The sequence below is a fragment of the Diplotaxodon limnothrissa genome, linkage group LG2, assembly GCF_057381915.1.
Source record: "Diplotaxodon limnothrissa isolate DT_005_m linkage group LG2, D_limnothrissa_male_GT1.1, whole genome shotgun sequence".
NCBI lineage: Eukaryota > Metazoa > Chordata > Actinopteri > Cichliformes > Cichlidae > Diplotaxodon > Diplotaxodon limnothrissa.
The window spans coordinates 38,215,522-38,227,582 of record NC_140597.1 but is presented as its reverse complement, the minus strand read 5'-3'; the positions used below and the strand labels follow the sequence as shown (position 1 = coordinate 38,227,582).

General features: G+C 41.6%; 1 protein-coding gene across 7 annotated transcripts in view; it reads left to right on the top strand.

The window, feature by feature from the left end:
• diaph2 (diaphanous-related formin 2) overlaps positions 1-12,061 on the top strand; it is a 378,450-nt gene that overhangs the window by 362,003 nt on the left and 4,386 nt on the right. The window contains exon 31 of one of the 7 annotated variants that reach the window (XM_085363442.1): positions 10,856-10,883. The exons of the other annotated variants lie outside the window; for them this stretch is intronic. Within the exon in view, the coding sequence (XP_085219568.1) occupies positions 10,856-10,883 (28 nt within the window). The remainder of the gene's footprint in view (positions 1-10,855; positions 10,884-12,061) is intronic. 7 annotated transcript variants of the gene reach the window in all.

Sequence of the window (12,061 nt, the reverse complement as noted above, 5' to 3'; positions counted from 1 at the left end):
CCTTCTGCGGTCTCCACCACTGCTCTCGCTGTGTGCTGGGACACTTCAAAAAGGGGATTAATAAATAAATAACACACAACACCATGTTTTATTAACTCGGGTAAGGCACGAGTGGGTAAAAGTCCTAGAGAATCCTGAGATTTGATGGAAGCTTGGATTGTTGCTGGAAAAAACTTTGCAGTTTTCTAGCATTCAGATTTTTTTAGAAGAACTCTGCATCCTTCTGGGCCATCATTCACCAACCTGGGCTATCGTTAAACACACACAGTTACGTTTATTTCATAATATGTGTTTTACAACATGTATGTAGGGTTGGAGCATTGGGGCAGCAGTCTGCACAGACTTCCCTTTCCCCAGCTTCCTCTTTCTGCTCATCTGGGGGGACAAAGACATTCCCAGGCTGTCTGAGAGATAATCTTTCCAGTGTGTCCTGGGCTCACCCTGGGGTCTCATCTCAGTTGAACCTACATATAACATCTCACCTAAGAAATATCCAGAAGACACCAAGTTCAGATTCCCGAAGCAGAGCAGTAGCCTTACCTGCTGATCTGAGCAGATTTTTTTACTGTTAGCTATTTTAGCCATGCATGTTTTTTATTTATATCCATTACATAACATATATCCATGTTTTTGTCAACACTTTTAATAAAAGGAGCGTTTTGCAATACAACACAGTAGGGCTGAAAATAACCTGACCACCATATGTTTAGCTATCCGGTCGTAAAGTCTGACATCACTAGCCGTGTCTGGGCCTAAACTCCGCTGCAGGTCCATATATCAAACGATCACTATGGCATTACTGAGAGTTGAAAAACTGTCTAAAGTTTTTCATCTTTAATAAAATGATCAGCATTCTGCTCTACCAGGTGTAACAATTGAGTTTAACATCCAGGCATCCATGAAAACGGAATTTATGACATTTAACGGAGTTAGAAGTTAGCAGGAGGTTAGCTCGCTAGCTTCTATCTAAATACAATATAGCATGTCCTGACTGCGGGGTTTTAGAAACAAATTAAAACGTACAGCTCTGTTATCACTTCCAACATAAATGAAGACAGAAAACTAAACAGCAGTGACGTTTGTAGGGTTACTGAAGTTTGGCTAGCTGTAGCTAATGATATGCTACGTGACCGCTAGCGACACAGCTATGTTAGCATAATATAAACAAGCTAACTTTTTTTCCACTGGATAAAAGTTAACGTGAGTGTTCTCGGTGGTCAGGAACAAATGTAATCGCATGGCAGGATGCTGTAAAAGGACCAAACTTCAGCCAGGAGAACAACTGAGATAATCCATCCACAATACGAGGTTAGTCATTCATATACTGCTGCATGGGCTGGGCTGTAGTTACATCCTAAGGTTTTAAAAACTGAGCTTAAATAAATGATTAGCGGTAATAAAAGCCGAGGGAGGTCAACAGTGATCACTGACTGTTTTAGGAGCTTTTTGAGATTAAATAGAAGAAAATACAAAACATTAAACATGTTAACAACACAAAAGCCATATTAAACGCAGACTACTTTAGGCCCGGAAGTAGGATTCGTCACGTCATCACTTAACGATCGGATAGAAAATGAGAAAGATAAAAGCGACACTTGAAAATGAAAAGGCTTGGAATTGGTAGATGTTTTCTGCATACATTATTCACATGATGCAGTTGTCAAAATAATTTTCCAATCTCTTGAAACTTGTCATCGACACTACCGTAAATTAATACTAACGATAAAAGCGACGTTTTGCTATCGACACAGCTGTCCTTCGCTTGTGTAGCTGGCCTCTCATTAAAGAAACCACCTGGTAACCTACCTCCTTCACCCACTATGTGGTTTGACAGAAATTCAAGACTATTCCTCGCTATATTTATGTGTACGCCTAGGGAGTTGTACTGCTTCCTTAACATGGCACAAACAGATGTTTGTTTCCATAACCCCCTTCTTGGAGTGAATGCAGGATGTTTTTATAGCTTGGCTTGTTTTATGAGTATTAATACTGTCAGCATGATGCTGAGATTCCACTTGTCAGGTGTTATCTCCACATCGCAAATGGATTAGTGAGAGTGCGTGACTGTGATAGCATGCACATGCCTGTTTGTGTATCATCGTGCGTGTGTGCGCTGCCAAACTTATTTGTGTTTCTGAGACTTTGTGTGCGAATTATGCACCTGTGAGCATGTGTGTTTGTGTGTCATCTTGAGCGCACTGTGAAGGTGTCATTGTGAAGCCTAAACCCTGTAAGCTGTCAGACAGTGAGAGATGCTGCACCTCTAAAGGGCATGCTTTCTGGGCCTTTCCTGTCTATTATAAGCCCTGCAACACTCATCAATGCTGTTGCAGTGCACCCTCATGTCCCTCAAGCAGCCACAGAGAGAAGCCACCTTTCTAACTAGGAGAGCCCTTGCCTCTAAACTTCTCATACCCTTGTCTTCCATTTTGACATGATAAACGCAAGCAGCAGTAATGAGGCATCGGGTTGTCAGGGCATCCATTTTGTTTTGCTCAAAACTGAGTAGAAGTAAAAAATTCCTCCCCGATCTCCATTCTGAGACACAAAGTCACTTTTCTCTCGAAGCTCTTTGTCGCTTCACTTTTTGTTTCAAACTCACTCATTTTGACCCACGTGTTATATGAAGTCTTATGCAGGGGGAGGGGCTTTATAGGACATTATTATAGGACATATTCGTTCCACAGAGCCTTTTTGATTACACAGGGCAGTATGACGCCACCGGTGGTGCTAGCATTGCAGCTAAGATCGACTGCAGCGAGGCTAGCCAAAGATTGAGATGTGTCGTTATCTTGCCATCTGTAACAGTCACGCCTGGCGTCGTCAGAAACAGATCGCCTTGATACCAGCCACATCAAATCTCCAGTTTGCCAAGAGAAAATAGAATAAAACAATCTATCGATCTTGCCCCACCTCCCTGTGTATCAACACAATCCATCTGTGTTTATCAGGCTATCTGGCTTCCTATCTTTTGTTGTCTGCAGACAGGCATTCTTTTCTTCTCTTCTTTTATTTTCTTCCTTCCTCCTCCCACATTTGTTTGGCGATCCATCAGCCTATTTACCTTATCATGCTGCCAAACCATCCATTTACGCTCCCATCTGTCTGTCAAACTATATCTTAGCTTCCATTTGTCTAACTATCTCTCTGTCTACTCATTCACCTGTCAATCATGCAGCTTGCCTTGGCTGCCGCAGGTTCCAGCTGTTCATCTGGGTGAGGCTGTGTCTGACCTCGTCTGATTAGGAGACAGTTGGATAAAGTAATTAGATTTCTATCGCTTGATCTAAAGTTTTACACTGTATTAAATACACTGAAGTAGAATTTTAGCATAGAGTTTTAGCATCAGGGTTATTCAGCTAAACATATATGAACACTACTTATGGAGGATTGATATTTCAGTGCCTGAAATGTTTCCTAAATTTGTTTCAGGTAAGATATATACTTTAAAAAATCAAGTTTCAAATGCCCACTTTCATTAAATTTTACACAACATGTTTCGTGCAGACTGTTATCTTTGATCTACATAACTGCCGCTATAGAATCCAAATGGAAACAGGTCATTGCTTTGGATCAGTCCAGTTCAGATCAGGCCTCAGTGGAGCAAGCCGGCCACTGATGTCCGTGTAGTCAGGAGGTCTGGCCTCCCACAGAGGCCCAATCAGTCTTATAGGATCAGTGACTGCCCCCCCTAGGCACCAGAGTGCCTTGGCCTGATGGATTACTCTCTCCTGGCTCAGGCATGTGAAACCCAGGCCTTTGCTGTGGGCCCCATCTGTGCTCTCCATGGCTCCTGCATGCCTCATGGTCATAGTCTTGGGCTGCTGGTGAAGCCCCAAATGAATCTCAGTTTCAGTCCAGTGTGCATATTTTGCCACTTCTACCATGCCTCCATGCATGACTTGTGTAAAAGAAAGATTTAATTAGACCCACAAACATTTTTCAGATATTTTGTCAGAAACATAACATATATAGCATGCTTATTATTGAATGTATGACTTTTTCTCAAATGTAACATATTAGAAAAGTAAACATTTGGCAATGGCGTCAGGGTGGTTTGGGTTGATTGTGACTCTGTTTTCTGATATTTTATAAATGAAGATGTTGATTTACTAAGCATGTTATTACCAGAAATCAAATATTAAAATATTAAGGGATAAATTCACAAATCTGTTGCACCACCACAACATTAAAAAATATTTAAATCAAACACACAAACTGATTTGCTAATGTTTGTGACGCACAGTTCACTGCAAATGATGCTGATATTTAATGCCAAAAAGAAGATGTCTTATTTTATGTGCTTGATATTGCTACACATAGGAGACATGGAAATTTAAGAGCACGTGTTGGAAGAGTGAGACATTTCTCACAGCCAGGTGAAGATGTGACTACCAAACATTACCAAAACACCTAATTCTAAATTTGCTCAGTGAATTTAGTGATGACCTGAAACCTCACACCTAAGAAGTCATGCAAAACCAGTGGCAACAAAACTTCTTCGATGTTTGGCGTTGGGTTCTTTTTAACATGCTGTGGCTCCTGTGCAGGAATTTCACAATCTGCACAACGGAGTTCAAAGTGAAAAAACTGAAGAACCAAGAGAACCGACTGATGTTGGCTGTGGACCCTATCCTAACCAGGCCTAATGCATTTACATTAATAACATTTAAAAACATGTTTTACCTTAATAAATTACACTTAAATGTAATTATAGTTATGATTTCAGGACCCAAGACATGGCACATGTTTTTTCACTAGGAGCTGGGCACTTAAAACAACTGATTTTAGTGGTGGACCTACACAAATTGAGACACGTGAGCTATAAAATCGCAGATTTCACACACGAGACCATGAAATGAGGCAAATTGAGCACAGAAAAATTGTGTTAGTAGTGTTAACGCCCCCAGTTGCAGAGTATAGAAATAAACTTTTGTCAATCAGGTATTTCCGGTTTGTTTTATACCCTGAAGTCATGTAAGTTGTCTTAATACAAAAATACGTGATGTCACATGATTTACAGTCCTGCATTGGAGTCTGTCAATTACTGAAGTCTGTTTCCTTCATAATAATCACAAGCGTACAGTTAACGTGCACGTGTTTGATCTGTTATTATACACTTTTCTGATTACAATAACAAACTGCGCCTTTTCTGTCAGTAGATTACCCACAGCTTGCGACCTTGCTCTAAAATGCGCAGCTCTCGGCAGATTGGACATGTCATGTTAAAATGAACTGACTGCACCTGTGTTTAGAAAACAGTGCGACTCTCGTAAATCACCGGCAAAACTAACCACAATTATCGGTGGTATATGGGGATTGCTCTCACACGTTATTGTGCCCCATTTAGTAAATGTGGCCCTAAGTGTATGGATAGATTCAATTTTTAAATGAAGCGGAAATGCTCCTGCTCATTTTACTCAGATCGAGATGTTAAACATGGAAGCTGCACTGTATACTTACGTGTTGTGCCAAAGTAGGGAGATAATGTCAAAGTATAAAGTAAATTCAAACAGTAGTCACACAGGTGGGCAGTGCTTAGCAGTTTTAGGAATATGCTCTCAAGGATATTTGTTTTCTTTCATGGTTATACTTAGGTTTAAGCTTCCCTCCTGAAACGTGACTGCTGAGAGGACAATCATGAATGGGAGTTTTGCCTCAGGCACTGATCGATCGCAAAAGTGTTTTCATATAACTGATCATTTGGGCTGTGTTTGTCTGTGCATCCCAGAATGCTCAGAGGCACCGTCCCATGACTGAGGAGTCAAGTCCTGCAGAGATATTTTAAGGAGATTTTTGAACCTGAGGAGCCCAGTGAGGAAAGTGTACTACCCTTTGTCTGTGAGGCATGTTGCCTTTAGTCAAAAACCTAACAAATGTGAGCCAAGCTCCAAGAAGAAACATGGATTTTTTTAGGTTACCACACACATAAAGTTAAGTGCAGGTAGTGCAGACAGGTTTTATGTGCGCAAACACATGCAAAACCTCACGTCTTCTCTCTTGCTGTTTTGTCCCTGGTAGAGAGCTGTCAAGGTTTCACTGGTGAGAAGGCAAAGTAATATTAAAAATAAAAAAACATTCATTTATAAGCATGAGCAGTGATTTCCTGTACTCTCCTCAAAAATATTTTATGCTTTGCAATCAAGAGGCATTTCTCTTAGAGCAAGCTTCTCTCGGGCTAGTATGGGACAGTAAGTTCCTGCGTGTGCATTATGTTCTGCGTGGATGTACCACATTTACGCACAGTATGCCCGACATTAAAAGCAGAAAAAATGCAAAGCGTAGAAAGCAGCAAAAGAGAGAGCTTCAACGATCCAAAATGGTGAGATTTCTCAGTGAAGGTGGACAGCACTGTTTTTGCAAAAGAGGATTTTAGAACTTAAGTGGCATCCTGGTAGTGAGAGTCGTGGGCTACTGGGAGAAAGAATGGCTGTATTCACTATCTGGGTCAGTCACTATTATTACCAAGCATGCACATCAAAGTACCCACAGAGATAGAGTGGTGATAGAGGCATGGAAAGATTAACCACACCCCTCTGCTGTCAAAAGCAATTGCATGTGTTATGACCACCTTGCTCTCTACGAACCTCTCTTCATTACTGTTTATCTCAACAGGCTCTGTTGAACTCACTTTGCTTTCAGATTCTGTATACAAACTGTCAAGCAGGAATGGGAACCCGTATACATGGTTGCCAGCTCTGAATGCTTTAAGATTAAGTGTTCATTTTAAGCCAGAACTCTGTGTTACTGCTTGGTTTGCTTCCTGTGCTTCCTGGGTGTTTAGAAATCACAAGTGGCCAGCTTTTTGTAGTAAACAGCGGAGGTAATGTCAGTAATAAGAGGGATTAAAAGGGGGGAGGGGAGTAGAACAAAGTGAGAGAAGAAAATTGGAAAAAGGATACAGGATGAAAAAGCACGGTGTACACTGGAAGGCTCCAAGAGATACAGAAAGTGGAAGAATTTCAGTATCTTGCCTCAGCGTGTTTATCTAGACCTGTCTCAGACATTTCCCTTTGTCATGCCAGTCTGATCGCCTTTGCCTGCTATGGCATGCTGAGAAAACACACCAAAACACATCAAGCACCAGATTGCAGCGCCCTCGCTCTCAGATCTCCTGACACTTGTACAGCCCACTCCTTTAGGTGTTACTTAACGGTAAAAAATTTATATTACTGGCTATAGACACTTCCGTGCTTGACTATGCGCACATTTAAAATGTGAAAGTCATGCAGCACGGTGGCACGGTGGTTAGCACCGTTGCCTCACAGCACACCTGAGTTCAATTCCACCATCTGGCTGGGGTCTTTCTGTGTGGAATTTGCATGTTCTCCCTGTGTTTGCGTGGTCCTACCCGCCCCCGGGTACTCCGGCTTCCTTCCCATCATCCAAAGACAAGCAGTTTGTGGGGATAGGTTAACTGGAAACTCTGAATTGCCCATAGGTGTGAATGCGGGAGGGAATGTGAGTGCGAATGGTTGTCTGTGTATATTTGTTAGCCCTGCGACAGTCCAGGGTGTTCCCTGCCTCCCGCCCTAAGACAGCTGGGATAGGCTCCATCGCCCCCTGCAGCCCTGAAAAGGATAAGCGGAGGTGAATGGATGGATAAAAAGTCATAGATAAGAAGCTACTTTAAGCTGCTCCCGTATTCACAAGGTCGTCACCACAGCAGGTAGCTCAGCATGTTTGATTTGGCAGTTTTTTTAATGCCGGATGCACTTCCTGCCACAATCAAACCAGGGATCTTCCCCTTGATAGGCAAATGTGTAAATGGCTGCACTGTGGTGGATAACGTGTTGCATTTTGACTGTAAGGAAATACCTGCGTTCACAGTAGTGTGTGAAAATTTGTGAATGTCATTTGGGGCATTTGAAACACAAATAAACTGGATATATCAACACAGTTAACTGATTAACTAATTAAAAGATTAAATGTGAGTAGAATGTCTGGATTGTAACACTTTACCTATGGTTGCATCTTTTTTGGTCCATTTGCATGAAAGCTGATTGGTTTACACATTTTTGTTTTTCATGTAGCATTTCCTCTGAGTACAAATGAAAAATGCTGATAAGTATAGTGATGGAAATTCTACATTTTTATTTGAAAATGGACACCAAAAGTTGTTTGGTTTGCTTTTACAGCATTTATTATTAGTCCATTTAGTTTTCTTTTGTTTTTATATGTTTTGGGGGGTTTGGTACTCAGAACAACTCTGCAACAAAGTCATCTGCATCTGTTCAGCTTCTGTTACCAGAAGCAAGATGAACTTTGTTTTCTGCAAACTACAGTTGATATTCTCCGCTTGTGGCAACAAAAAAAGAAAAATCTTAACTACAGAAAATCTACTTTGGGAAGATCTTCATAGAGACACAGGAGAAACAAAGCTTGTTGCACCTTTAATCTTTTAATCTTCTACAATTCTCTGGTTTGTATACCTTTGAGCTGATTGTCGTAAATCATTGAGTGTCTGTAACACCACACAGGACACTATGACACAATGTTTGTATTTTTTCACCTCATCACAGCTGCTCTCACCTTTTACTCAGCTGCACAATGTTTTCTTTCTTGCTCTTTATTTGTGGTGATTAGTCTTACCAGCGAACGAGGGGCTATGTTTGCCACCACTGTAGTTTTGCGATACCTGGGTCATAATTTTCAGTTAGAAGAAATAGCTTCTCTCACTCTGCATCCCATTTATATGCCGTATCTTGTTTCTGTGTACAGAGTTCCATTACTCTGTAGCTCGGAGGCTGGTAGAGGGGAGGGAGGCGGGAGGTAAAGGAGATGAAAAGGAGTGATAGAAGGCTGCGGCTGTTCCTGTTGCTGGTGCCGCAGATGCTTTCCCCCTCAGCAGAGAAGCAAACAACATGTTGATGTGCAGCAAGCAGAGATTTAATCACCTTTGCTATGTTTCAACTCATCAAAATATGAAGTGCGGAGCAACTCAGACAGGGAGAATTAGACAAAGGCAGTGACATGTCAGAGGCATCATGTCATCGCTAACTTATTTAACCAAAAAGAGAGTCGATGCAAAGCTATCACAACAGCTACCACAAGAGCTCCAGCTCCAGTCTTTACTCCAGATACTCTCCTGCTGAAGCTATTTACACAAAAGGCTGGTGATTATGAGCTTTTTATTGTGGCCTTGAATATGGGTCAGTGAACATGAGTGGCATGTTTAGATGTTGGGCAGTTGCTACCCAGACAGTATTTACCTAACATTGTCTAGTGCCTTCTAAGCCTTGTGGTTTTTACTGGGCTCAGAGTATCCGATGTGAAAACCATTTGGTGAATGAATGATGGCTTTTTCTACTTTAGCAGTGAACAGAACTGCATCATCAATCAATCAATCAATCTTTATTTATAAAGCACTTTTCATACAGAAAAAATGTAGCACAAAGTGCTTTACATAGTTAAAAGCAGCCCACCCCACCCTCCAACTCACTCCCCACACTCTCAATACACATATATCCCCCCACCCACACACACATACACACACGCGCACACTTAAAGAGTAAAAATTGGGCTGGGCTCGCATGAGCCAAGTGAGGAAACATTATAACAGAGAGCCGTCTGCACCGGGAGCCGGTCACAGACCGCAGCCTCCGGGCTGGGCACACAGCAGGAGGGAGGCCAAGGAGCCCCCCAACCAGGCTGAGAGGACCCCAGAGACCAGCAGCCACGGTCAATAACAGCCCCGGTGCAGAGAGCGCCCTCCGAGGAAACACTGGAGATATGACGCAATACGATATATACAGGGTAAAATGATAAAATAAATAAGAACAGGATACAATATAAATATAAATAGAGTAAGAAGATTAAAAAATGAATAAGAATAAAATCAAGAAATATTAGGTAAATCCTAAATTAATAATAGAATAACAGGATAGAATAAATAAGCATAAAAAATAAATAAACGCTAAGTAAAAGCTAAATTAAAAAGGTGGGTCTTGAGCCTGTTCTTAAAAACATGTACGTTCTCTGCGGCCCTGAGCTCCTCCGGCAGGCTGTTCCACAGACGAGGACCATACCACTGAAAAGCTGCCTCTCCGTGAGTATGTGTCCTGACTTTAGGGACAATCAAAAGGCCAGTACCAGAGGACCTCAGGGTCCGCGAGGGTTCGTATGGTAAAAGCAGATCTGAGAGATAAGAAGGCCCAAGACCATTAAGACATTTAAAAACCAATAAAAGAACTTTAAAATCGATCCTGAAACACACGGGGAGCCAGTGCAGCGATTCTAAAACCGGTGTAATGATGTAATTCAGTGCAATTAGCCATTAACATAACACAACATCTGTCATATGAAGAAATGGCATCTCTCTGGAAGCCCTCCAAAGAGTCAGGAGAAGGTCGGAGTTGACTTTGCAGGCTTAAAAGGCCTCTGCTTTTCGCTGCTCTGTAATCTGGCGTCCTCTCCTCCTCCTATTACCCTTGTCTTATTCAGAGCCTCTCCCTTGTGGCAGGGATCATCATGATATACATGCAAGGATTTTCCTCTGCTAACACTAAAGGAACAATGTATTTCCCTCTGTTGGTGTGAGAGAGAAAAGGAGTGTGTGTGTGTGTGTGTGTGTGTGTGTGTGTGTGTGTGTGTGTGTGTGTGTGTGTGTGTGTGTGTGTGTGTGTGTGTGTGTGTGTGTGTGTGTGTGTGTGTGTGTGTGTGAGAGAGAGAGAGAGAGACTTCCCCTCCATCTGCCATCCATGGTGCTTTTAGTAACATTTTGAGAAAGAGTGCCAGCCAGCATTTAATTAAGTTCTGGTATGCCAACATCTCCCTGTTGTAACATGGAATATCTCTTCTTTTGTCAATTTCTCTCCTGTTTCTGTGCTGCTCTGTGTCGGTCTTACTGTAACAGGGAAAGATGTCGCCTCTGGGAGAAGCAGGTAAAGAAGCCATCAAAACCAATGCAAGTAGAAAGAGTTGCAATCAGCGCACCAAAAGGAAAAAAAAAACTAGTTGTAGAGCATCTTTTGTGTGGATCTCTTCTCCTTTTCCCCAGTTTCACTTTGTTTCCCTCTCTTCCTGTATATGTGTGTATGTGAGCTTTCAATTCAGTAGAGGCTACTAGTAATGTTTCTCTCCCAGTAGAAATGGCTGCTGTTTGTTCAATTGTTGTGATAGATTGATGTGGGGTGGGAAAAGATGGGCTTTTATGCACCTGAACATAGGAACAGAAAAGTCTTTATGAGAAGCCAGTAGCTCTCCATTCAAGAATCGTCTGATGGGAGATGCATTTTGCTGGAAGTTTTTCTCGTTTTTTGCAAAGTCTTTCACGAACGCTTTCCAATATATTCAGGCAGTCAGGCAAGACACAAATACCCCCAAAAGGGCACTTGTTATTTGTTATTCCACAAAAATGCTGCCTCCAGTTTAGGGCAGTTTTCCTGTAGGGTTTCAACAAGTGGCCACCTTAATGGTTTCCATTCTTTTCAGTTTGCACAGAATACAAAATGACTCTTCAAATGCCCACCAACGGTTTGCACTTGTGATGTAGACAGTTCTCATATAATTAGCTATGCATCTGTACTTTAAATAATATTGTGGTTATCTGTAAATAGTCCTATAAACAGAGAGGACGGCTGAAGATCCATATTTGCCTGCCTGATGTATACTGGCTGGAATCCTGTTTCGACCACTTACTTTAAACTAATAACGTTGACTGTCTAAACCAAGTTGGTTGATGGTAAGTATCCTGAATGCAATGTGTAGAATGGCATCGCTCAAAAAATGGATATGATGCTCTATTAAAAGGAAAATCATATTTGTACTGCGAATTTAATTTTTCTTCCGATTTTAAAACGATTTTTTTTTAGCTTGTCTTTCGTCATTTTACTCATCTAATAATTCATAATGCCTTCTTTAGACAGCCGCCTTTGATCCCTTTCACTATTGTTTTTCCCATTCCTATTTTCTATCCCATTTCCTATTTACAGTAATAGATGTAACCCAAGATGAGATCAGAGACAGTGGGTCTGTATTCTCCGAGCTCTGTTTTTCATGTTCTTCTGATAGAATGAGGGTTAAAGGGGACTGCTTGCGCAGAAATGAGGTTACAGCAATT